The sequence below is a fragment of the Carettochelys insculpta genome, chromosome 25, assembly GCF_033958435.1.
Source record: "Carettochelys insculpta isolate YL-2023 chromosome 25, ASM3395843v1, whole genome shotgun sequence".
Lineage (NCBI taxonomy): Eukaryota > Metazoa > Chordata > Testudines > Carettochelyidae > Carettochelys > Carettochelys insculpta.
Window position 1 is genome coordinate 10,808,569 of NC_134161.1, and position 26,267 is coordinate 10,834,835.

At 48.3% G+C, this 26,267-nt stretch overlaps 1 protein-coding gene across 3 annotated transcripts in view; it reads left to right on the forward strand.

Annotated features, from left to right (window-relative positions):
• Positions 1-26,267, forward strand: part of IGSF9B (immunoglobulin superfamily member 9B) — a 105,009-nt gene that overhangs the window by 49,650 nt on the left and 29,092 nt on the right. For 2 of the 3 annotated variants that reach the window (XM_074976952.1, XM_074976953.1), the window contains exons 8-13: positions 3,541-3,683; positions 8,941-9,081; positions 10,579-10,695; positions 13,530-13,680; positions 14,718-14,841; positions 25,090-25,265. In XM_074976952.1, the coding sequence (XP_074833053.1) occupies positions 3,541-3,683; positions 8,941-9,081; positions 10,579-10,695; positions 13,530-13,680; positions 14,718-14,841; positions 25,090-25,265 (852 nt within the window). The remainder of the gene's footprint in view (positions 1-3,540; positions 3,684-8,940; positions 9,082-10,578; positions 10,696-13,529; positions 13,681-14,717; positions 14,842-25,089; positions 25,266-26,267) is intronic. The other variant, XM_074976951.1, reaches the window with a different exon arrangement.

Consider the following 26,267-nt stretch of genomic DNA (forward strand, 5'->3'; position numbering starts at 1 on the left):
GAGTGCCTAGAGCTGGCAGTGTGTTTCTGTTGGTGGTGAAAATCTGCACAAGCCCCGGTGCCCATAACAAAATTTATCCTGCTCACAGAAGAGGGAAAAAAAATGAGCTGCTTGTGGCTGCTGCCATTTTCTCCTTTGACCCCCCAGGGCTCATGGCAAAGGACCGTCTCTGCTCTTTCTTTCAACCCTGTTGCATTTCCTTCATTAGCTCCTTCCACATAGCAGAGTTTCTGTGGAATGACTGGTGTAAGTAACTCTCTTTTCAGGATGACAGGCTGTGAGCCGACGCCCAGGTGCCAGCTAAGGGTCTGGTGGGGCAAAGGGGGTGATGCCACACCAGCAGCCACGCTAAGCAGCCAGGGCAGGCTGGGTTCTTTGGTTTGTGTTTAGTTCGGGTACAGCAGCAAGAGGAAAATTACACTTATAGAGGCTTTAACAGTTACTTTTTATTTATACGAAGATAGAAACAATTTAACTAAGACAAATGATTAAAGTACAAGTTAGTACTCGCAGTTTTTAAAGGGGAAACAACACAATTTAACTGAAGAAAAGTTTCAGACAAACTAGCTAGCTTAAACGAATACAATTAATGTGTACACAAGAAAGGCAAGTTGCAGGTGTGATTTTCACCCCCTGCCTTTTAGACCTGGTGGAACCAGAGTCTTTCCCTCAATTCCTATAGGAAAGAAGTGTAATGCAGGTGTAATTCTTACCCCTGCCTCCGAGATCCAGTGTGACCCAGAATCTTTCTCTCAATCCCTCGGGAAGAAGTAGATACGAACCAAGCGCCCCCCGTCTCGGGAGTTAACTTCAGACCTGACCAGCAGGTGTAGGTGATTGAAACTCAAAGAGGGGGTGGTCTGTCAAGCTCCTTTATGCTGCTTTTGTCACGTACGCGTCTTCCTGGTCTGAAGTGGCCAGTTGGGAGGAATGTGTTTTGAACCCCAGGTTTCCCAGGGAAGGTGCAAGGCTAAATTCGCACTTGTGAATTGTGGACAATTGGGCACCTTTGGAGATGATGGGCGGGGGTTCCCCATTCTTCCTGGGGAAGTGATCAAGGCATGTCAATTACCGAGATCAGCCAGAAGGGCGGCCATTAGCTAGCCCATTCGCTGTCTGGTTTTTGTGTATAGTAGAGAGGCTGGGCGAGACAGCACACCTGCGTTCCCAGGACATCAAAGGCTACCTGTCTCCCCTGCTTATTTCTCTCTCTGTCTCTCCCAGTGGGGGTTGGGGAGAAGAAGAAAAGGCCAAATGGGGGGTTCATGTCTGGCTACACAGGCAGACAGTCAACAGCTCCCAGCCTGGCTCCCCACCTCTGTTAAAACACTAGGGTCAGTTCTTGGCTTAGAATTAATCCTGGCTTTGGTGTGACATGAAGAAGGAAACCTGGGTATAACCCAGGGTTTTCTTTGCTTGGTTTCCTTTGCATGCCACCTCTCGCTGGACTGCTTGAACTGCTACTATACCCTGTGTGTGTTCAGCGCTGGACAGGCCTGCTGATAGGGTGTGCAAAGGGGGCAGCTTCCCCTGGACCCCTGTGAAATGCCATGGAGTGTGCATGTTGTGGGATGGGGGCAGCGCTGCGGTCCAGGCGGCATTGAGGGCTGGCTGCCTTGGCCCTGCCTTTTCCACTCTTGGCCCTGCCCCTTCCAGGGCACGGAGCCCAACCCCTTTTCCATATTGCATTGGGGCCGGCAGTGGCTGGCTGTGCCGCTGGCTCCATGTGCTCCCAAGAGAGCACGCGTGACTCCAAGTCTTGCTCCACTCCGTAGACCCAGCAGGGCACTGCGTTTCAGAGCCTGATTGCGGCTGAGTGTGAAGGAGCTTAGATTTTGCCAGAGAGGGAGTGCTTTGATGACACTGCGAGGACAATTGTAATTATGTTGTGCCTGTGTTTGTCTTTGAACGATAATTGTACGTGGCCCTAAAGCTGAGGGTAAGAGGGATGAAGTGAAATGCTTTGAGTACAGAAAGCTCGATAGAAATTCTAAATATTGTAATGGATTTGGAGAGCATAATGGGACTAGAAGGATAATTGTCGGCTGGGGCCAGGGGGTAATGCATGCTGCCGAGTTAGCAAACAGGCTTTGAACTCGTTATAATGATGGCATTGACCCTTCAAAAGCAGGGTCCAGTGACAGGAGCATGCAGCACAGGTGGGCAAAATTACTGGCCCTTCAGGCTACATACAGTAATCTCTAGAAGTTTGTAAGGACATGGGACTTCAGCCCCATGGAGCATACCTACGGGAGCCCTGAGCACTGCAGGGTGCTCCCGTCAGGGCTCAGGCCCCAAGGACCTCCCTCCGTGCTGGGCCGGAGCGAAGGCCATGCGGGGGAGCACATGGGGGCAGATTGACAAGAGGGAATCATAGCAGACCACAAGCTAAATACGAGTCACCAATGTGACACTGCTGCAAAAACCCAGACATCATTCTGGGATGTATGAACAGGAGTGTTGTAAGCACGACTCGAGCAGCCATTCTGCCGCTCTGCTCTGCACTGATTAGGCCTCAGCTGGAGCATTGTGTTTGGTTCTGAGCATTGCGTTTCAGGAAGGATGTGGCAAAAGGGCCAGAGAAGAACAACAAGAAGGATGAAAGGTCTAGAGAGCATGAGCTGTGAGGGACGACTGAGAGAACTGGGCTTGTTGAGTTTAGAAAAGAGAAGGCTGACAGGGCACATGACAGCAGCTTTCAAGTAGGTAAAAGGGTGCTCCAAGGCGGAGGAAGAAAAATTATTCTCTGTAACTTCTGAGGCTAGCACAAGGAGCAATGGGCTTAAACTGCAGCAAGGGAGGTTTAGGTTGGACCTTAGGAAAAATATCCTGGCAGGGTTGTCAGGCACTGGAATAAATTGCCTCTGGTGGTTGTGGAATCTCCATCACTGCAGCAGGTTAGACTTGTCGGGGTGATACAGATGGTGCTTGACCCTGCTGTGAGAGCAGCAGACTGGGCTGGATGACCTTTTGAGGTTCCTTCCAGTTCGAGTATTCAAGGATTGTATGCTGCCCCAGGTTTTTGCCAGGGTTTACTGGCCCTGCTTGGTCACACGGTGCTGCCGGCTCCCCTCCCGGCACGGCAGCTACTGAGGCTAGCAAGCTGGGAGTTGCAGCCAGGGGGCGAAGCAACAGCAGCAATGAACTGGGAGCTGGAGAGAGCCTCTGCTTTTGCGGCTGCCTCTCCATTCAGAGCTAAAGCAGCAACTCTTCTGGAAACTCCCTATGGTTGGCTGCTTCTCCTCAACGGGGAGGGGACGCCACAGCAAACCCCTCCCTGCAGCTCTGAGGTAAGGAGATGGCTGACAGTTGTCCACCACCCTCTGTCTCTGGCCAAAACCCCTGAGCTTCTCCCACCTCTACCCCTCAGCCGAGTAGGCAGAGTGGGGGGGGGGTGCTCCAAGAATGGCATGTTAACTGTTAAAGGGCTACATGAGGCTTGCACATGGCTGTTTGCCCCCACCCCATGTAGCGATTTGCTTGTGTGGGGGAGGAAAGAAGGGTGAGATTTTCAAAATAATTCCCTGCTGCTCCCCTCAGATCCTGCCCGCGTGGTGAACATGCCGCCTATCCTGTATGTTCCTATCGGGGTACACGGATACATCCGCTGTCCGGTGGAGGCGGAGCCCCCGGTCACCCTCGTCAAGTGGAACAAAGACGGGCGCCCCCTGCGAGTCGAAAAGGTAAAGGAGTGTCTGGAGGAAGGGCGTGTGGGGCTGTTTGGCTTGGAGAAGTGGGAGGCGCTTGGAATGCAGTGGGGAGATAGCGGGGTGAGTGTGGCAGCATGCAGCAGTGGGTCTGGAGTCTATGGGGCGGTGTACCAGGGTCTACCTGCTCGTGAGCACCCGTCTGCTGCTGAGAGCACCGTGTGAGGTCTTTTCTGGTTGTCTGCACAGTTCTGAGGATGGGATCTGACCTGCCCTTGTCCAGGGTGCTGTTGGTTCCTATGCTCTTGTGGCCCATCTCCGGCTTCCTGGCCTGGGCCTTGCCCAGGTCTAGGTTGTGCTTGCGCTCGGAGCTGTCCAAAGAGCTGCGGGTGTCCCAGGCAGAATATTGAACTATCTGGGTCGAGCTCTGGGGAGAAACTGATGGTTCCTAGCCCAGCAGCTTCTTTTATATCAGCTTGCTGGGTCCTGATTGGCTGCTGCAGAGACAGCCACTCTGTGCTGCCAGAGGACCCCTCATCTGCTCCTCTTGGTGGGAGGGGGTGTGGCAAGGTCACTGGCCCCCTGTAGTGGGTGTCGGGAAGTAGTCCACCCCGTCGCAGGCAGGCCTGTCAGGGGGGACTCTGGGGGAAGGTACAGCCCATGCGGGTGGGAGAAGAATAAATCCCCAATTCTGTGAACCTCACAAACCTAACCAAGCCCCTTGACGAGAATCAACATAACAGTCTGTCTGCCCATGAAATAGCCCCTCCACTGCTGCCAGCCTCCCCTCGAAGTTCCCCGTCTGAGGCATATATGGCCTCAGCCATTCTACCTGTCTGTCCTTGCTTTCTTTGCTCCTCTCCAAGCTGCTGCCACGTTTGCCCCTGCCGTGCTGCAGAGCCAGGAGACTAGGGACCATTTCCTCCACCTGCGCCCACTGGGGACGTTGACAGCTGCCTGTGGGGACACTGAGCTTGCCCCCTCAGCTCCAGGCTCCCCGTGCTCCACACTGAGAGAGCACAGGCAAGAGGAAAGCATCCAGGGAAGTAGAGAGGACTGAGGGGGGCACATCCTGGGCTGGCCTTCCCCCAGCTGTGTGTGATGTTGGGTTGGCAGGCAAAGGGAGTTGGTCAAGCTAGGGTACCCCAGAGACCCAATGGGAGAAATTCTGGCAGTTGGTTCAGAGTGGGCCAGTCAGGTGTCGATGCTGTTGGGATCTGGGGCCGACGACATGTGGTGGTTGGAAGTCTGTTGTTGTGAGGAGCTGCCTGTCGCTTCTTGTTCGAGGTGGCCCTGAGATGGTCCCTTAAAGGATGACTACGTTGCAAAAACCCCTCCTATGACAGCTTGTCTCAGGGCTTGGGTCAACTGGCTCAGGCCCATGGGGTTCAGGGTGTGAAGCTAAGAAGAGCAGTGTAGATGTGTTTATTTGAGCTGCAGCTTGGGCTCTGAAACCCTTTAAAAAGGGTGGGGTCTCTGAGCCTGAGCTACAGCCTGAGCAGGAGTGTCTACATTGTTTTTAGTCCAGTAGTGTGAGCCCACTTCAGCTAAAAATCAGATCTGAGAATGAAGGGCTCAATCCAGAAACATCTTTCAGCACCTGCTTCACTTGGCTGCTCAGGGGGCTTCAAGGTATGCAGGCACTCGCATGGTTTGCTGGATAGGGGAAACAGCGCTTAGCAGCTTCAGGATGAAGCCCTGAGCAGCTGGCATTTAATGCCTTCCAGATGAAATACCCACTTCTTCGTAGATGTCTCAGCTGCCTCCTCCCACCACTTTATTCCCTTCTCGGTTAAACAGAAGGTGCCGTCCTTCTGCTTCCAAACCAATCTCAGTTATGCACTGCAAGAGGGAGATGCAGTCTGTTTTTAACAGAGGGGCTGAAGGAGAACTGCCATTTGTGCTGAGTGCCAGGGTTCTCGGCTTCCCTACCACAGAGAGGGGGATGCCCATGGAGTTGTTCTGCTACTTCTTTGGAGGATGATCAGGGCTCACGGTCTAGCCTCTGTTCCCTAGAGCAGTATTTTTTAAACAATGTTCTGCAGAATGCTTGTCTTCTGGGAAGAAAACTCGCAGTTGTGCCGCAAACATTTGGAAAAATACACGGAGGGTCTATATTTTCTGTTGTTAAAACCACATAACACATTACTACTTCATTGCTATGATACTGATTAAATGACTTCACTTTGGTTTTGCTGTATGTTTGTTTGTTTCCATTTGGTCTGACAGTGTTTTGAAGAAAATTTTCATCGGTGTTCTGCATTAAAAATATTATTGTTTGGTGTTGTGTGGTCTCAAAAAGTTGAAGAAACACCACCTTGGAGGACTGGGCATGGTGCGAAGAAATGAGGGTGGGAGAGAGGACATGAAGGAGGAAGTACACTTCTCCAGAGAGAAGGAAGAAATGCTGAGCTGGACTTCTAGGTGTTTTCTTTTTTAACTTGACTAAACCCCCACAAGTTGGAGCAAGAGAAGCAGCGTAAAGGAAGGGACTGGGTGAAAGGAACATGTCTGGTTTTCTGGAAGGCATGTGAATTTGGCATCTGACTTAATGGTTTGGCTCTAGCAGTAACCCTCCTTCTACTGAAAAAAATACGCCCACCTGTGGGTGCAGGCTGGATAATTTCCTGCCATCGCAGATTCACCCGTGGGGCTGTTTGTCACCACACTCTGCTTTCTTTTGCAAATATTTCCAGGCTTGTAGGAAGCTCTTTGTAAGTCCATCTTTTCCATCGGAATGCAGGAAGGAGGACCCTGGACTTCCTTCCGAGGGCCTGGTCCATAGGTGGAGACTTTGCTGTAGAGCTGCCATATGGAACCTGTTGGTATGGTATCTAAACCTCCCGAACCCAAAGCCAGCCTTGCTGATGAAGTGACCACCTTGGTTACTGGGTTTTTCTGGGAGACTGATGTTAAAAGCCCTATTAAAGAGTCTCTGTCCTGCAAGAATGTGGGAATAACAATCAAAGCAAGAGCTTCAGGCTTTCAATATTTAAATAAAGGTTTAAATATTATTGACTGTTTTTAGTTTAAAGTTTTTTTTTGTTTAAAGTTTTATTCTGACTGCTCAAACCAGGGACCACAGCAGATCTAGAACGGGTAGCCTGCAATCTCTGATATTAGCCTCCCATGGCATGGGCATCTCAGATGATAGGATCATGGTAAGATGGCAGCTGCCAGCTGGTGGAAATTCCGATTTGTGGATATAAACACTTGTCCCTGTTTTCTCTTTGTGGAAGTGTCTCCTTTTCAGTTTGTTTGGCTGAGCAAGACTGAAAACTTGTTTCACCTGCCTGGCCTCCTGTAACCTGGGCCTGCATACGTTTCAGTGCCGGAAAAAGCGGGCAGTTCTGGGAGGAGATGTGTCTCTGGCCTTTAGAGTCCTTGACTGCTCCAGGGAGAACAAGAAAGGCCCAGTGGTGTTGCTGACTTCCCCCCCACCCATGGGGGGAAAGAGAATAGATTGGGAACCCCACTGAATTTGGGTTTGGTCCTGCTTAGAGCAGGGGGCTGGACTGGATGGCTTTTTTAGGTTTCTTCTGGCTCTATTGTTCTATGATTCTCTGCATTGTGTTTTGATGGTAATGACTTTTGAATGCTACTGATCTGGGTTGTGTACTTAACTCCATGGCGGTGGCAAATGGTTTTATATCCCATTATCCAGGCCCTTTGCCAAGGACTTTTCCTGTGGTAATAGACAGCTCCGTTATACCTAACCATGCCAGCTGGGAGCGGCAAAATGATCATGTACATGTTTAAAGCAGCATTTAAAACCCATTGTGTTCCGAAGAGAGGGTGGTTTTTTTTTTTTTGTTTTTTGTTTGTGAAGTAATGATGTCACTATTTTGCTTTTCTTGTAAAAGTTATTGTTACGGATAGCTGCCTAAGTGTTTTACAAATGTGGGCTATGTTACTGTAGCAGGGGATTTAGACCTGTTACACACCTTCCATTACATTTGTGGTATCAGCAGCTCAGCCATACACTGTGCACAGCAGACAGGCAGAAGCAAAATGAGAGGGTTAACCATTTTGGTGCCAGTTAACGCCAGGCACCTGGCATAAGCGTGTTAATGTTCTAGAGAAATGATAGCAGAGTAAAGCACATGTCTGCCTTTGGCTGCAGCAGCTGTCAGGTCAAGTTCAAACTGTGTTCGCTCCCCACTGCTGTGGAGCTGAATCAGAGTGACGTGGAGTGTTGGGAGAACTTCAGAGATATAGAAAGCAATCAGACTTCCCTAAGGGAGGATGAGAAGAATTTGCTCAAATGACATCTTGAGTGGTTTTGTGACTGGGTACAAATATTCGACTGGCAGAAATGTTGTTGTGGAGGGCGATCAAGGAGGAAGGACTGGAGGTAATGGTGTGACATAAAACTGAAGTTGAACAAAAGGAAGGAGTAAATTCAAGAGCTCAAGACTGGTTAGGGCTTGGAGTGCTCTCCCCAGAAAAGTCCTGGAATGCCCATTGGTTGGAACATTAGACACTAGGTTAGATAAAATTGATTCGTCAGTGAATTAGACCACAATCCTCCTTTGCCTGGGATGATGGCCTTGGTGGACCCAAGCACCTATAGGTATTTTTCCATCTCTGAAGTGAGGATTTCACATTATGAATAAAATTAAACATCTTAATGAGACTATTCTGGCCTACCTGAAGGTGGGAAGTTAAGGGACTCTGAAATTCTTTGGCAAACAGGGGGCACTGTCTGAATGCTCATGTGTTGTGTACTGGCTCCTAAAGGTTGTCTATATGCCTGTTGAATATTGTTTGTGGCAGGCCTGAGGGGGAATGTGGATGATTCATAGAGTATTTTTTTTTCTTTTTTTAAGGCTGGGAGACTATTATGCTAATCTAGTCCAAATGGGCCAGAAGAGCCTCTGGTAATCATCTGGTTGGCATCTTAGAGGGGTATTATTTCCTAACTTAGGGGGAAATTCAAGGAGCTAAACAAGACAAGTTCTGGACTGGTGGAAACTCTGAACCAGGGAACAGATGTTCCTAACTCCTGACTATGAAAGTCCCCTTTGTCTGCTCTGCAAAGGGGATCCCAGCAGTGATACAAAGCTCTGACTAGCAGCTGTGTTTGAAGGTGTGGCAAGGTGCGTGTAAGAGGGGGAATTGTGGGGTTCCGGACAATACCCAGGACTTCCAGTTCAGAAGTTACAGGATTCATTATTACAAATAATGGATTAAGATTTGGACCGCTTGCAGAAGCATCACAGTGTTGGGCATCACGGATAAAGAATATTTTCTCTTGGTCTCCTGGTAACTCCCATCGCTTCTGGCCTTGCAGTATTCTGGTTGGAACCTGCTGGAAGATGGGACAATCCGAATAGAAGAGGTAACAGAAGACGCTCTCGGCACTTATACCTGTGTGCCTTATAATGCCCTGGGTACGATGGGCCAGTCCCCCCCTGCCCGACTGGTACTGAAGGTAACATATCAATTGGATTCCTTGCTATCCGAAAACTTTTAGTGGTTTCTAAAATGATGGAATTATCATGCTAAAGAGTTCTGTGTTGGGTATTGGAGAATATCCTTTTTGATAAAAATCAGGATGGATAAAATTATTTTTAAAAGAATGAATTGTTATATTGAAATCATGATTTTTTTTTTTTTTATTTTTAAATTACTTGTTACTGGTTCTCTTTCTATTGCACAGGCTTGAATTGCTGAAATGGATTGTTTTATACTTGTTTCTTCAGCTAATTTTCGATTAGTTGGTAGAATTTCAGCTTTTTTCCAGTTGCGTCCCCCCCCACTTTAAGCGCTCCTTTATGCAGAAAAAGATAAATGCAGGGCCTCAGGAGTGCTGACACTGTGTGGAAAAACACAGGTTGTAACACAAAATTGATCAGCAAATAGCCTTTGCTAAATTTGTGACCAACATCACTTTCCAACATACTGAAGTTTTGCAAATTAAGAAAGCTGAAATGCTGGAAATGAATTGTACATCTACATTGGGGTTTATAGTTTAAAGTCAGTGGGACTTGTGCTCCTAAATCACTTAGATACGTTGGAAAATCCCCCATTAGGTACATAAGTATGGGCTTAGGAGCTTCACTTCAGGCTCTTGTTCTTGAAAATTTTGGTTTGAGAGTTTAAAAAATAATCAGAAGAACTTAGAGACTGAGTCACAATAAGTTACCATCAAATCCAAGATTTTGACACTAAAAGAGGTTTTATAATAAATATACTGCAAACTCCTATGAACATGCTTAACTTGAATCACATTAATATTCCTAAGGAAGTCAATGAGACTCTTCTTGTGAATAAAGTTCCCAATCACGTTTAACAAAGAGACAAGCTCAGAGTTGTAATGGTTAACATTTTATTTTGATAAAACAAAGCAGAAGAAATGTAGCAGAAGAAGTGCATCTGTCCCATGAAAGCTCATCACTGAATAAATCATTTTATTAGTCTTTAAAGTGCTACATTTCTGCTGCTTTGTTTTGGTGGAGTACAGACTAATACGGCCACCTCTCTGTTACTGTTTTATTTTGATGTTTACATGACTGCCATTTGTAAGCCTGTTTCAACTTTCAACATCAAGAAAAAAGTTAATGAAGTAGCCACTTAAGTGTTAGCAAGTTGTAGGCCTTAATTTCCAAAGTTTTTTGTCCCCTCCACATTGAGTCATGTGCATTTCAGGGATGATCCTGAAGAACTGTCCCCAGCATTTATAAGTTAGTTGTAAATTACAGTTGCTCCAGTGTGCCTTTTCAGCCAGTGTTACAATGCCTCCGCTTCATTTTAAATCAGTGAAGTAAAAGAAAAACTATTCTGCCATGACTGAATATTCACTTGTCCTTAACTTGCTTTTTGAGCAGACTTTCAAGAAGTGGTTTTCTGGGTGTTGAGTGTGTGTGTTTGTGTGTACATCCACGCCAGTGCGTGTTTGAGTAACTGGAGTTTTTTCCCTCGGCTGCAGGACCCGCCCTATTTCACAGTGCTGCCAGGCTGGGAGTACAGACAAGAGGCAGGGAGGGAGGTGTTGATCCCTTGTGCTGCTGCAGGAGACCCCTTTCCTGTCATCGCTTGGAGAAAGGTACCCGGCCTGCCAGACAAATCTGCAGTGCCTTTGGCTTTTGATGAATATTACAGACAGAGAAGCTACACTCTGTCCCGGTAAGAACAAACTGCAGGTACAGCTGCTTCGCTTCGGGCTGTACCACTGCCGTCCTGTCCCACAGTGGGTGGGGGAAACCCAGCCCTTGGCATCCCAGCATTTTCTAATGCAGTGACCCCTTCACAGCAGCATCTTCAAAGCTGAGCACGCCCCACACCCCCTCTTCTTCAGGCTGCTCCACACTGGTATCAACATCAAGAATGCCCACTGGAGCTCTTCCATCCTTTCTGCTAGGGGCACCGCCTACAGGACCAAATAAACCTTCTGTGATTCTGTATTGGGATGGTGCAGTAAACCTTGCCTCTGCTTTGATCCTCTGCAGCCTGGGGCATTTGCCCCCGATGTGTGAGGAACCGGCCCGATGGTTCATAGCAGTGGTACGGAATTTCACTTTGTGCCCGTTGCTTGAATGGGGCAGGTCCCCAGATGTCCCTGTGGTGCCAGCTACAGGGCTCCGAAGTAGGCATCAAGTCATCGGATCAAAGGCTGCTGTATTCCTATGGATTTTGGCCTGATGGGCAGCCTTTTGTCGAAGCAGTCTGACATCTAAGTGGGGGAGTTCCATCTATTGGACTGGCTCTTCTGCTCAGAGACACAAGCTTCTTGTTCACGAGTGTCACAGCATGTGGGGGATCACCAGGCTCTGCACCCCATCCGCAGTCAGATGTGACTCTCTCTTGTTTGGCAAGTAAAGCAGGTTTATTAGGATACAGGGACATGGTGAAAAACTGACTTGGCGGCACAGGAAACCACAGGGAGTCGGTACAGCCTTGGGGAGAGGGGGACCCCCCAATGGGGCCCTGGCCCTCTGGCCTCCCTGCTAAGTCCCCCAACTCCACTGCCCAGTTCCAATGCAAACCAGCCAGGGCCCCCCCACCTTTTGTCCTGTTTCTGGGGGAGAAAGGTGTCATCTGGTACAAGTGGTATGGAGCCTCATTGCCCAGGTGTGAGAAGTGGCCACACCAAAGTTCCCGTCACCAACTATGCACTGATGCTGAGCCTAGGGAAACCGAGGCACCCACCTTCCTATAGAGCTGTAGGAAACACATAAAACCTAACCAAGGGAGTAAAATCCTCACACCCCCACTTGATCACACTCACTAGCACTGATCAAGTCATTTCTCAGTGGTCATTCCTTCTGGGCTTCTCAGCTTTCTCCATGCTAGCCAGCGTGTCCTTTCCCTCAAGCCTCTTTTCACCCTTTAAAACAGCATTCAAACCAGTGGGACCCGCTTATCCCTTAGCTCCTGTTGTGGGATTTTCTTCCAGGCTTCTCATCCTTTTATTCATCTTCTCAATGGGCTACTGTTTTATGGAGCTCTCTGGCCCTTCTTATGTGATCCCCAGGGCTTGGATTTGTCGTACACTGCATGGCATCTAGGTTAGGACAAAGAGCTGGGGACGGACAGGCTCCCATTAGCACAAGCAACTAGTCATGCTGGGACCTCCAGCACAAGAGGCTGGCAGCTCATTGTGGAAGATCGTGTCCTGTGGGCGTTGCCCTTGATTTTTTTTTTCTGGGTTTGAGGCAGAAGGTGGTAAAGTAGCCCAAGTGGGAACCTCTGTGGACGTGGGTAAGAACATGGGAATGGAGCTGTTTTGTCCGCTGCTCTAGAAGACTTATTTTCTCAGAGTAAATCGGAGTATTATTTAAAGCATCCATATAGAGACACGGGGTGACTGCTGGTGAGGAACATGGGGGGTGGAGGGAACTGGCCATGTGACTGACATCACCCCTGCCCCAAATCTTGCCACCCCAGTGCACTCCTGCCCTGCCTCTTCCCCCAAACCCCCACCCCTGAGTGATGTGGCTCCAGGGAAACTAGCAGGGCCAGGGGTTGACAGCTGTAGGGGGCGGACTCCACAACTCACTGGCAACAGCGGAGGGAAGGGTGGCGACCTGTCCCCAACTTGGTCTGCTCCCTCAGCTCCTGGCTGCATCTCTCTGATTCCCACCAGTGAGAGTGGGGGAAGTGCCCCACTCCCATACACACCATGCGTTGCCACTGCAGAGACCTACTCTCTGCTCAGTTGTGCCATTGCAACGGAGACAACTTTCACCTCTAGCCTGGAAACCTAAAACCAGGTAGAGAAGAGAGATCTCTTAAAAAAAAACAAACAAAAAGGTGGGGGGGGGGCAAATTTTGTTCTTAATGGTGCATTTGCAGCCTCCTGTGGGCACTCAGTGCTTACCCCATCTAGGATTCTGAAAGTGTCAACTGGAACAATCAAAGACCAATTTTACTCGCCACAAATGGTATAAAACTCTGGCTGAGTGTGTGTGATTCTCTCTCCTCCGAGTGGCCGGCACCAGAGACTACCATAGCCTGCTACGCTACTTGCAGCTAAAACAGTTCTCCTTTATCTCAAGTGCTAGAGAGACTTGTGCTTTGGATGCCGAGCATCCCAGGTTGAATCTCCTCCTCCTGAGGTCTGTGAGGTCTGTCTCTGTGTTTATGCTTACAGAGCCAAGTGGTAAATCCTGGGCTCTACTCTGCATGTGCTACATCTAACTATTGTGCCATTGTAATTGGCATGTTTAACTGTAAATCGTTAAACTTGCTGCCTTTTGCCAATTTTCACAGCCAGCCCCAAGTGCTGGCAAGCCTGGAGCCTTTACACCCCCAGCTTGTAATCTCCAGGCCATGCTTGTAGAGACGAGCTCACTGAGTCTTCCCTCATGCCACTGCCTTGCACTGTGCTTCTGAGTTGTTGTTTTTCTTCCCTTCTGCTCTCTGTGTTCTTTGCCCAAGGTAGGGAAGCCCAGTAGAAGCAAGCACAACACCCTTCCAGGTGGCACCCTGCAGTTCCGATCCCTCAGCAAGGACGACCATGGGGAGTGGGAGTGTGTCGCTACCAACGTGGTCACGAGCATTACTGCCAGCACCCACCTTACAGTCATAGGTATGGGAAGGCCCGGGGCTGCTCAGCCGGAGGGAGAAGGCAGCAACAGGGGATAGCTGAAGGGGACGAGGGACTGATGGAGGAGGGGGAATATAATGGAGGGGATGAGGTCACAATTGTGGGGGACCAAAAGCTACGGAAGGGGATAAACAAGGCAAAGGGATCCTGGGAGGAAAGGGGTGGGGGTAGTAGGCCTGAGCTGGAATAAAGGAGGGTGGGAAGGGAGGTGGGGAAGGAGAGCCTCTGAGGGGCAGGAAGAGGCACTGTGTGGGCAGGATAAGACCAGAGGAAGGACAGCAGTCGTGTGCCCTCCCCTCAGGACATTAGCCCAGGCTTGTGTCTGTGGTGACGGAACATGGTGAGGGGACATTTTTGGATTTGTCCCCCAACCTTCCATACCCTCCTTTATGTCCTGAGTTGGTCTGTGCCTAGCATCTCCCTGATGGCATTGGATAATTAGGGGGTAATTAAGCATGCATGGAGGTACCAGTGCTAGCCTTAATCTCACGCAGGGCTCTCTCCTCGCTGGTAAAGCATGTCCTCCCTGCCACGGCGTAGCTAGAAGAAAGCTGGGTGAAATCTTGGGGGTTTCTTAATCCAGATATTCAAGTGTGTTCCTCTAATTAATAGACTTGCTTGCTGAGAAGGCTAGGAGTTCCCCTCCGACGAGCACAAATGCACGTTTGCCAGTAGAGCCTTCTGCTGGAGAACTTGGTGCTCGGAATGGGCCCTGTCTCTGCACTGCCAGACCACTAGTACAGACAGAGGCACTCGGTCCCTCAGGCTCGTGTGGATGACTTCTCCAATGGGACAGATCTTGCCTTCTAAAAGTGAGGTTTTAAAAGCTGCCTCTGGCCCGGGGTCCTTCCACTCTTCAGAATAAACTCCCTTTCTCTAGGCTCCTGTTTCGCCTTGTAAACAATGGAACCTCTTTGCCCCAGGGCTGCTGTCCTTCTGGGTGCTCTGCTGACGGGTCCCCTGCACATGTGTATTTCTCACTGTCTTGCCTTTGACACTGAGTTTCTCTCTACCTGCAGGCACAAGCCCTCATGCTCCGGGTGGCGTCCATGTGGTGGTCTCCATGACCTCTGCCAATGTCTCCTGGGAGCCTGGCTATGACGGCGGATATGAGCAGACATTCTCAGTTTGGTACGGCCCTCTGTGAGTCATCCCAGCATGCTTTGCTCTCTGCTTCATTTTCTTTCTCCTTGGAGCAAGCACAGGCATTGCCATTTCTGTGTAGGGATGGGTGAGGGGAGCTTTCCACAGCTGGGGCTCAGATTCTGAGCCCATGTAAAACAGCAGAGCTCCATTGACTTGAATGGGGCTGTGCCTGCTTACGTCATCTGAGAATATGGCCTAAAATGTCTTGTCCTTGTTGATCACTGGTGACCCAGAACAGTTTGAAGTGGGGAACCTGGGGGCAATATTTCTGATCCTGTTTCCTCAATGCAGTAGCTGAGGTTTCCTCCTGGTGGATTGCCTCTTTTCTGTTCTTCCTACCACCGCTGTCAGTGGATTTGAGCAACAAACACATCACTCATGACATATGCAGTTGTCAACCTGTTGCCCTTGCGTGTGTTTCTGTTGTAGATGGCTCTAGGTCTGCCCTGCTTGTCTCGGTCCTTCTGTCAGCTCCAGAAAATGTACTCTCTTCGTATTTGAGGGAAAATAGATTTTACATTAATTCCCACCTGCATATTTCATGTTATTTCCACGTGCACGTAGTAAAAAATCAACTGCAAATCCTCTTTCAAATATTTAACAGCCAAATCACTGACAGAATATATAGAAACTTTAGTCAAAAGGCCACTTTACTCTGCAACTGCTAATGGTTCTTGAGAGTCCTAGAACGTAACAGCCATAGTGGGTCAGACCAAAGGTCCATTTAGCTCAGTGTCCTGTCGTCGGGTAGCAACCAGTATCGGGTGCATCAGAAGGAACTAGGTAATGGTCAAGAGATCCCTCCCCTGTTGTATTCGTAATGATCCCATTCAGGACCTAAATGGAGTAAGTCTCCTACTTGCTGACTTCAATGAGACAAGTGGCACTGGTGGCCATTTGCGGGGTATTGTGCCCACTTTTGGGTCCCACGCTACAGGCAGGATGTGGACCTATTGGAGAATCTAGAGGAAGGCAACAGGAATGATAAGGAGTTGGGATGCATGAACTGTGAGAAGTGGCTGAGGGAACTGGGCTTATTTAGTGTGCAGGAGGGAAGATTAAGTGTTCTACACCATCTGTCACATCCACAAGGTATAATTCTTCTCCCATTGAAATCAAAGGTGGAATTCCATCTGATCTCAGTGGAGCAGAAGCAGGCCCTACAGCATCAGTGGGCCATGAGTGTTTTAACCAAGACGGTTTCCCAGGACAGGCGCTAACTTGCGCATGCCTACTTAGAATTGAACCGTAGCAGTGCTTTGAGTGGACGCAGAGGGATCACCTGGCTTTTACAGTCAATATTGTGTGCAGTCAGCACGCACCTTGTTTCACATGCCCTTGTGGAGATGCACTAAGGGTGAGGACTGTTTCCCACTCCCGCTGGTTCAGTGGAGAAGGGGAGCCCCAGACAAAAAGTGCTCTAGGGAAGAAGGAAGTTGTGTAATGGACACAACAAAAGAGACTCTCATTTTGTACCTGTATTGTCAGGATTCTTCTGTTGACAGTGATTGGCCAAAGCAGCTGACAGAACTTTAAAAGCTGCTTAGCGCATGTTCACAGCAAATTCTGATTCCTTTTGCCTGTGTCTGGATCCACATCTTATAGTGGTCCTGCTGAGACTGACACATCCAGCATCCCAGCGCAGAGATGAGTGCCAGCATTCGACCCACAGCTTCCCACTGTGGAGGGACTTGCATAATAGCACCAACATCCATGCGTCTGGCTGCCAATGGAGGTGTGACTCTCACTCCCAATTTGTAACTACAGTACAAATCGCCCCAGTCTCCCCCATATCCCTGCCACGTTGCTCATTGAGCCAGACTTCCTTTTTGTCCATTAAGCCAGTCTTCTACAAAAGAAGCTTGCCACAAGATTCCAGGAGAGACACATGCATTGGCATTCATTTACAAGTTGAACACAGTTAAACTTGGCCTGAATAGAGGTCTGAACTGGCTTTTGCATTACATGGACAATTTCCCCACCTTTTGATAGTTGTAGGAATGAGACACATCCATCTTAAATTGCTCCATTAACAGGCCTTACGAATGACAGGTGACTTCCTTTTATTCCTTCCTTTCTTACCCCCCACTATATTAACTCTGGATTCCATTGTTCTCCATTTTCGGCTGAAGAAGTGGGTTTCACCCATCAAAGTTCATGACCTCATACATTTGTTAGTCTCTAGCTGCCACAAGACTGCTTGTTATTTGTAAAGCTCCAGACTAGCACAGCTGCTGCTCTAAGACTTCCCCCCCCATGAGTAGTGGAATATGGAGATACTTGTGCAGTTGACTCTTACTGGGAGAATGCTGGTGGTCTGTAACACGAGCCAGTGTCTCAATTGGATTCTGAGCTAATTGTCATTCCCTTTCTTTTTGGGATCTCTGTCAACTGAAATCTGAAAGGGAAAGGTGATGGCGACCTTCTCTGTTTCAGCCACGGTTTTCTTCTCTTCCACCCCCACGGTTTGTTCATTCTCTCTTTCGTTTCTTAATTTGGCCAGATGGAGTCTGCTGATAGAGTGGAGATTGGATACATGCTTCCCATGATAAATTCTGCTTAGCTTTAGCCAGAGCAGTGTACCAGAGCCTGGAAAGTGGGGGCTGGGTAGACAAAAGAAGGGGACTAGAAAGAGGGAGAGAAGGAGAGAGAGGTAGGAGGAGGAAAAGAGCCCTGAATGAGCAAGAGAATGCGCTTAGAGTGCAGAATTCACACAACAGCCTCTGATTAAAATGTCCTTGGAAAGAATGATTAACCCCCTTTCTTTGGAAATGCCTTCTACCTTGCAGGAGAGTGCCAGCTGCTGCTTGTTGCAGCCAGCTTTCTTTACTATTTTTTATTTTGGTCTCCTTCCTGAGATTCCCACAATTCTTGCTTTGAGATCCCAAACAAAATGAGTGTCCAGGAAAAAGAAAACCTCAGATGGGGCAACATTTGGATGAGAGATTCTTGAGGCTGGTCAAGAGTGGACCTGGAAGTCGATCTTGGCTACACAATTCCAGCTCGGACAATTGCGTAGCTGGAATTTATGTATCAGTAATTGATTTATCAGGCTGTCCGCACAGAGGCGGGTCAATGAGGCAAACTCTCCCATCGATCTCCCTTCCTCCTTGTGAGAATGAGAAGCACCAGGGCTGACTGAGCCCTGAAGGTTTGATTTAGCACATCCCCACTAGGCGCCCTAAATCGAACCCTGGAAGGTTGACCCTCAGCGGGTCGATCTTCCCATAACTATAGATGTGCATGCGCTTAGCTCAAGCTTTGTGTAAGGACTGTACGGTGGGCTTGGACTGTAGGTGCAGAGTGCATGGGAACCAATTCTGAGTAGAGGAGGAGGAGGGAGAATGCTTTGCTTGTAGAAAGTCAGCACTCTGAATATTAGCTGCTCATGGGAAGCATCAGCCAGAGAGGCCCTGTGGGATACAGAGCCAGATGGATTGGAGAAGAAAGCTGAAGCAGCCTTGTCTGCTTCTGAAGGTGGTTAGTGTCTGCTTATCAGTGCCAGCATTCCTCACCTTTGCAGACTGGAAACCCAGGCCCTGAGAGAGGCTGTGCATTCTTCTCTCTGCTGGATTGATATGAATTTCCTCACAGAGAGGGTCCTGGCAGGTCAAGCCCTTTGGTGTCTGCTTTCTCTCAACTTTGTCCTTACTTGCAGCTGCTGACTTTATTCGAACATCATGTTTTCTCTGGCATGCTGAGCTCCCCACGAGGACGTTACTCCAAAGCCCACCCTTTCAGCGATGCCGGGAAGCTTTGATGATAAGTTTTACCCCCTCTGTCAAAAATAGCAATTTGTCTTCAACAAAAGAGGACAAAGGCCCAAGGAGGCTGAAAGATTAATTCCGTCCTGCAAGTGCGTGGTATCACAAGCCACATTTCAGTGAGACTTTGATCTCTTGTGCTGGCTTAGGATAGAATTGTGTTTTGAGCAGCACTTTGTGTGTTCCAGACACCTGGCAGTGTGCTCTGGCCTGGGGTTTTGGCTTTGTAGGCTCATGTAAAGGCCAAAAGCTCACACCTTGTTGTGGGTGTTGCAGCCTGTGTGGGTGAGAGGATTGGCTATGACTCTGAGGATGCTGTTGTTTGTTTAAAAAAAAAAAATCTAAGCATTGTTTGCTTCTGCCTTTGTTAGCTTTACAGGTGTGCCTGAGAAAGGTGCCTGGCTTTTATATAAATGCGTCATTATTTGTTCCCTCTTCTAGAGTGCATTTCCTCCAGGGATCACTTGTAAATATATCAGCCTTATCTGGGCGTATCACGCTCTGGAGGGGACCAGCAAGCCACTGCATAGCTCGGACTCCATTTCAGCTCTTCCCTTGCCTTCTCTAGTTGTCAAAGGTGCTGTGAAGGCAAGTCCAGTTCACAGACATTTGGAGTCCATGGGACAGCAGGTGGGAGCTCAAGCCTGCTGCTTGTGTGAGTGCCATCTCTTTAGGGAAGAGCTTTGTGCATGCTTTGAGGGTAATCAGTGCTGGGTTTACAACCAACACTTCTCCTGTGTCTTGCCATTCCAGCTGGTTAGCTGCCTTACGGAGACTGACGGCTTAGAGGCCTCGGCCAGGTATCAGTTAGGAGCCAGTGGGAGGGAACTCATGAAGTGGATGGGTTTAAATGCGGCAGGAAAACCTGAACCAAACATTTTTGACAGCTGCTTCTTCGTGCCCCCATTCCAACTACTGATGTGACAGAAAATTCTGGGAGCTGTAGTTGGGTTTTTTTTTTTAAAGGTCATTTTATTAACCAAGAAGGACTTCCCATCCTCTCTTGTTTCTCTGCAGGGCTGTTTGGTTCTGGGGATCACAACTGATTCCCCACCCTGGCACTTTGAGTGCAGGCAGTGGGGGCTGGCTAACCAAATAAAACACTTCTAGATCCTGTCTCTGCAGTTCCTGGAGACGAAACATTTCCTGATTTCAGTTTTCCCTGAAATCAGTCAGTAGCTGCCAAGTGAACAAAATCCCCTTTCCAGGAAAGAAATCACTTGGAATTGCTTCCCTGAGGGCAAAACCCTCAATCCCCACCACGTCCCTCAGTCCCAAGGCAAGAGTTGGAGTCCCCTGCTAATCTATGAGCTTCAGTCAGTCAGTCAGCCATAGAGGGGGGAAAAGTCATCTGTGTATAGTTGCAGCTTACTGATTAGTTTTATGGGCAGTTAGTGTTCAGTGGGTTTAATGTGCTGAAATCCCAAGCTTTTGAACATGTTGCAATTAAGGCTTTGACTCATATTCATGGCAGGCACGAGAGTGGCTGAATCTGCTAAGGCGAGGGGCATATTTGTACTGCCTACCCACTGAGAACCAATTTCCATCTCAAAGTACATCGTCTTGAGGCAGTGTTGTGTCGTCATTCAGAGACCAACCATAACCGTAAGGTGCTGGTGAGTTTGTTCACAAGGAGCTTGGTTCCAGCTGCCGCAGTTTCTTAGTCCAAGTCAGGTGACAAACATCAATCACCTTGGTCTTCAGAGGCCCCCTCCAAGTGCTCAAAACCCTCCTCAGTCTCTGAGATGGATAAACAGTAAGTCTGATCCTTCCCCTCAGAGAGAGGCTCTGAAAAGTCCTCCAAGGCCACATCTAGCGCCAGTTGGAAACATCGACACTCAGTCACTAGAGGTGACACCATTCAAACCAGCACCAGAGAGCCTGTAGAGAGTGGTGCCTTTATATCTACGAGCAAGGCAGCTGTCTCAGGTACTGTCAGCTTGAGCAGCAAGGAATGACTTCGGCTAGCAGTGCCTTTGCCACAGGCATTCTTCACCTTTCGCATCTCTCACTCCTCGGTTGCATCATCGGTTCCCAGTCTCAATGGTCTCTCCTTCAGTGGCGCTGCTGGCTCTGGTGACTGCCCTGGCCATGGCGGGAGACATTCCATCGACTTCATCACTGTATGTACTGCATTGGCTCCACTGGAACTGTCAATGTTGGCTCATTTATCTACCTTGTGACCGCTTCGTTCATCCGCACTGGGGGATACATTGCCATTGGTTCCTCTGGGATAACACCAGATGTGGAGACTTCGTCCAGTGTCTCCTGAGGCTGCTCCTCCTTCTTACTGCAGAGAATTACATCGCCTTTTCTTTGGACTCGGAACATGATTTACCCAGATCCATTTTTTTTTTTTTCATGATCGTTCAGGTCTCCAGACTGTCCGTGTTCTAAGAGTTTCACAAAGTCTAAGTCTCTGTTCCAGTTTGATGTCTTCCGTTGTGGGCTGTCCTTGACTTTTTTGGGCTCCTTTTTTGGGCCTATTCCTAAAATGTCTTAGACACCTTGGTGGTGACTCAGTCCAGAAGAAGGTTATTTTCCCTTGTTCCTGGGACACTTATGGTGGACCCTCTTGTAAGCCTCCGACAACCTCTCTATAATGAAACCCTCAGAAGAAGAGGAATCTTTAGCTGTCCCCCACCTATATCTCGTCTTCAGATGAGGCCATCGTTCCAGAGTCTACTCTTGGTTTGAGAGGTTTTTAAAACTTTCCTCGGAGAGTGTCCTTGTCTTTGGGAATATAGTTGGTGCTTGTGCAAGACAGTCCACGCAGACTGTTAGACCTTTTGCAAACTCCTGTTCATGAAACAGTTGCTGTAATGGGGACAGACTGGCCACTTGAGCACCTCCTGCTGGACAGTCTGGGAATTAACTCAGGTGCATTGAGTGTACCAACTTCTGCTGGTATCTTGCCAATTGTCCATTCCGCTGTCTCCACTGTTTGGATGTATCTCAGTTCTTGGACCAAATATTCCTCTTCAGGGCGCAGACGTCCAGCTGTGCACCCAACTCCATTCTTCCTGCTTCTGGGGAATAGACAGTCCTCAGTCCAGATCCATGCTGCAGTGGCAAACTGCAGCCCCTTAGTCTCTCTCCTCTCTTCAGCGCAAGCTGCAGTCCTTTGCCAGCCACTTCCTTCAATCGCTAGTGGGGTGGGTCCAACTCAGCGACTCTTGAGTGGCAGCCACTTACTGCCCTCCTGTGTTGCCAGCCTTCCCTGGGCCACTTCCTCATAGCCCTTTTACTGGGACCCCAGTCTTTAAATACCCCTCTGAAACCAACCCCCCACTCATGCATCTGATGAAGTGGGTCTTTGCCCAAGACAGCTTATGCTCCAAAATATCTGTTTGCCACAGGACTACTTCTTGTTCTCAAAGCTATAGACTAACAGGGCTACCTCTCTGATACTTTATATCAGGGCTATCCCAGCAAGTTGCCTTCTGATTGGCTGAGTTCTGCACAAACTCTCTGGCGTGCTTTAGCTCCTTCTGTGCCCAAGTGCAGCACCCACCCCATCACATTTGCCCGTTCCAATATTAAAGCTTTACTGGAGCTTGTGACAATCCTTTGGCAAACACCTGTCTTTGTCCCATCCTGTCAAACAGATGTTATTAGGTTCCTCAGCAAGACTTTGATTATTTCTTTACTCATTCCTTTCCTGACTCATTAGTGATCACAGTGGCTAATGAACATTCCAGGCAGCCTTTTACTCAGGCTTTGTCACAGGATAAAGATTACAAGAGGCTGGATATGTATGTCAGAAAAGCATGTCATTCTGAACCCTCAGGTGGGGCTTTCAGATGATCTGGCATTGTCCAAAAATACTTCTATTATCTAGTCAGCAATTTCAAAATTCATGGTCAGACTGCCCAAAGAACACAGGCATCAGTTCTAGAAGGATATGTCTTTGCTTGTATTTGCCTCCAAGCAGTGATCAATGTGTCAGATGCTGTGTTAAGTGTGGCTACAGCAGCTGTCTGCCATTCCAAGAGCAATCCCGTTGGACAAGTGGGTGCTTAGCACTGGAAAGTAAGCATGTGTTATACAGTTTAGCTCCCTCCACCTTTCTCATGTTGTCCTCTGTATTCCTGCTCAGTGACCAATCTCATGAGATTGTTTTAGCCCAAATAGTTCAGTTGTGATTAAAATTGGGAACATTAGAGGAAGTTCCATATGACAGTGAAAAGTTTCTACTCCTGCTACTTCCTGATTTCTGGCAGTACATCCCAGTCAGGGTTGATCTTCCATGGATTGATTTTGCACAACTAGTGAGGATGTGTGAAATCCAGCTATCAGAGGTCAACTGTCAACCACTGTACTCCTCAGTCTCATGAGGAGTAACGGGGGTCGATGGGAGAATTTTTCTCATCAACCTCTTTCTCAGTGAGAATAGCCAGGTAAGTCAAGTGTAGATAAGGCAGTTCCAGCTATGCAATTGTCATAGCTGGAATTGGGTATCGATTATCAACCTAAAGGTCTCGTGTAGACCTGGCCTAAGAAAAGAGGTGATCTTTGACCATTTTGGACATGAAAAAATCTATTCAGCTTTCTTAAGGAAATCAAGCTTAAGACTGTGTTCTTTTCAATGCCCCGTTCTTCCAAAACTGAAGAGAAACTCCATTCCTTGGCTATCATGGCATTTTTACCTGGACCACGCCATCTTTCACATCCTCTCCCAGACAATTTGTAACCTGTGCTGAGATGATTAAAGGCAACTGGTTACAGCCCAGCCTATTTCATGCTGGATTTGACACTGTATCAAGCTTTTCTATGATCCAGCAAAAGTCTCTCCTTGATACACCCACAGTGGTAGATACATGTGCACAGTACGTTTGAAGTAACAATAGTTACTGTACAATTACCCATTTTTATGGGGGGTTCCATCCACTGGCAGAGTCTCTCCTTTGTGGTGATCTGTGAGGATGTCTGCTACCAGCTGGATGTGGGGAAAGAGGAGACTGAGGAGGACTAGTTGCAAGAGGCTGAGAAACAAGAGGTCCCTATCTTCCCAGACTGACTGAGCATTGTTATTCTTGCCATCTCACTAGGTACATTGAAATCGCCCCTTTTCTTTGGTCTTCGGACTGGGTTCCCAGGTCACGTATTGGGTAGGTGTGGCACTCTGGTGTTCGCAATGTGACGGTCCACGTGTTTTGCATCCGAGGAAATCTGTGGGGATTGCAACTGCTGTCGTTGTCTTTGGTGGCCAGGGCAGCCACCATCAGAGTGAAAATGGTGATCAAGGGAAAGAAATACGGGACACAGGTATTGAATTTTCCACTGATGCAGCTCAACTTACTTCAGAGATTTTGCCCTCTGTGTTCTAGAAGTGCTGCTATAATTATCAATTGAGGTGGTACCAAAAGTGTGCTGTTCTGTCAGGGGGAAGAAACGACTCTAGGAAGCGCACCCAGGAGTTCTTTATTTGTCTCCAATGCTTTTACTCGGTTTCCAAATGAAAAGATGTAGGATTTGGCGTCTGTCTTGTCTGGAGAGAGGGAAGGGTTTTTCCTAACTGCCATTGTCAACCCTGCAGTCTTGAGATCAGACCAAACTTGACTGATTTCGCCCCCTCCATTCTGTCTGACTTGTACTTAATCACCAATTTATGAAGAATATTGAGGACCATTTGTCCTCATAATGCCTGTGTAAACCCATTGGGATTGACTCTCATTTACGCTAAAGCTCCTTTACACTGATCTGAAATGTAAAAATTCACTCTTGGTTTTAAACCCATGTACACTGCATGGGCACTATAAAGGGGCTTTGGTTCCAATGAGTTTGGCCAATTGCCTTTAAAAGTCTGCTCTTCTTTGGCCTGATATCAATCCAGAGGCACACCATTGGTTTCACTGGAGTGACTCCGGGTTTACTCCTATGTACTGTTATCACAGTCGGGCTCTGTTTCCCCATTGGGGATGCATTGCGTGGGAAGTATTTGCTCTGTGTTGAGAACTTAATTAATTTTGTGGCTGACGTGTGAGGTGGAATAGATTGACCTCTCTCTGCCATAGCTGTGGCAGTGAAGTAAAGAGGAATACAATGTCTTGACCAGTAATCAGGATCTGACTCAGAGACCCATGGAGACCAGGGAAAGAAGGTGCTATTTCTGGCCATTATCGTAAGAGCTGTTTGCTATGGGTCTGGTGTAATGTAGAAGGGAGGAGAGACAGGATTGTCACGGTAAATAAAGGTACATTTCTGACAGGGTGTTCAGTGGGTCTGAGTAAAGAGCCCTTTGGCTCAGCAAACATTCCAAGTCCAAATCTCTCTTTCCTCTGACCCAATTCCAAGACAGTTGTCTTCTGTAGGTGGCAGAATCTGAGCACATACTGTTGGTTTGTGAAACCCAATCCCTCTTGCAGGCTAGTACCATTATTGCTGAAGGGATTGGCTCTCTGCCCATCCCCTTTCTTTCATTCATTCCTGCATTCTCTCAAAAGCACCTGCACTTGAGTTTTCTCTTCTCTCTTGACAGGGTGAAGAGAGCACAGTTTGGACCTCATGACTGGCTGTCTCTTCCGGTACCAACTGGTCCTAGTTGGCTACTGGTGGACACCCTGGAACCAGAGACGGCATACCAGTTCAGTGTATTGGCTCAAAACAAACTTGGCACCAGCGCCTTCAGTGAGGTGGTCACTGTGAACACTCTAGGTGAGTTAGAATGGCATGGGGGTGATAAAGGAGCTCAGAGAGCCCTTGGATCTTAGGAGAAGGGTGCTGAGATGAGGAAGGGTCCTTTGATCTCATTCAGAAAGTCAGGTATCAGAGGGATAGTGTATATCCACAAAAACGAGAAGTCCTGTGGCACCTTTTTAGGCTAACGGATTTGTTGGAGTATAATCTTTTGTGGGCAAAGATCCACTTTGTCAGATGCAAACTGCATCAGTGCATGGGAAGAAGCAGGTCTTTGCCCACGAAAGTTTATGCTCCAATAAATCTGTTCATCTATAAGATGCCACAGGACTCCTTGTTGTTTGTTCAGGAGGTCCTCTCTCTTGTTAATGGAGTCAAGAGACATTGTCCATGCAAGTACCAGTGTGCTCCATGACTTACTCCTCGGGTGCGTTGATATTCACCAGATTGCAGAGAGAAATGTTGAAAAGTGGAGTAGTGCCTCAGCTTGGGAATTTCATACCCAGTACCGTTCACCTCTGGGTCACAATTTCACATTCAGCCCGCACTGGTAGTAACTGAAACTCATTGGCAATAGCTGGTTGTGATTTACAGGTCCAGGTCACAGCATGGAATCGGCATTCCTGCTGCTTCTCTGGTGGGTGGTCTCAAAAAGTTGCAAGGATGAATGAACTCTCTAATACCACATCCCTTGTTCTTCATAGCCTCTTTGCATCTAAGGCTGCTCCTTTTCTCATCAAGGCATCTGTGTCTTTCAGAAAAGAGGCCTTCTAGTTGCAACCTGTGAGGCTGCAGAGCAGAGGGAAGTGCCATAGTGCATCAGACCAGAGTCTGTCTAGTCCATGACTTAGTCTCAGACAGCAACCGATGGCCCATGCTTATGAGAAAGTATTAAAACACCCTTAGCATACTGCCATTGTGCAGTCTTTTCCCATGCATCTTTCAGGTTGGCATTTGCCCTGAAGCCTGGGGAGTCGCAACTCTTAAGGCCTAAGTCCTAACCAGGACAGCTGTAGGTGG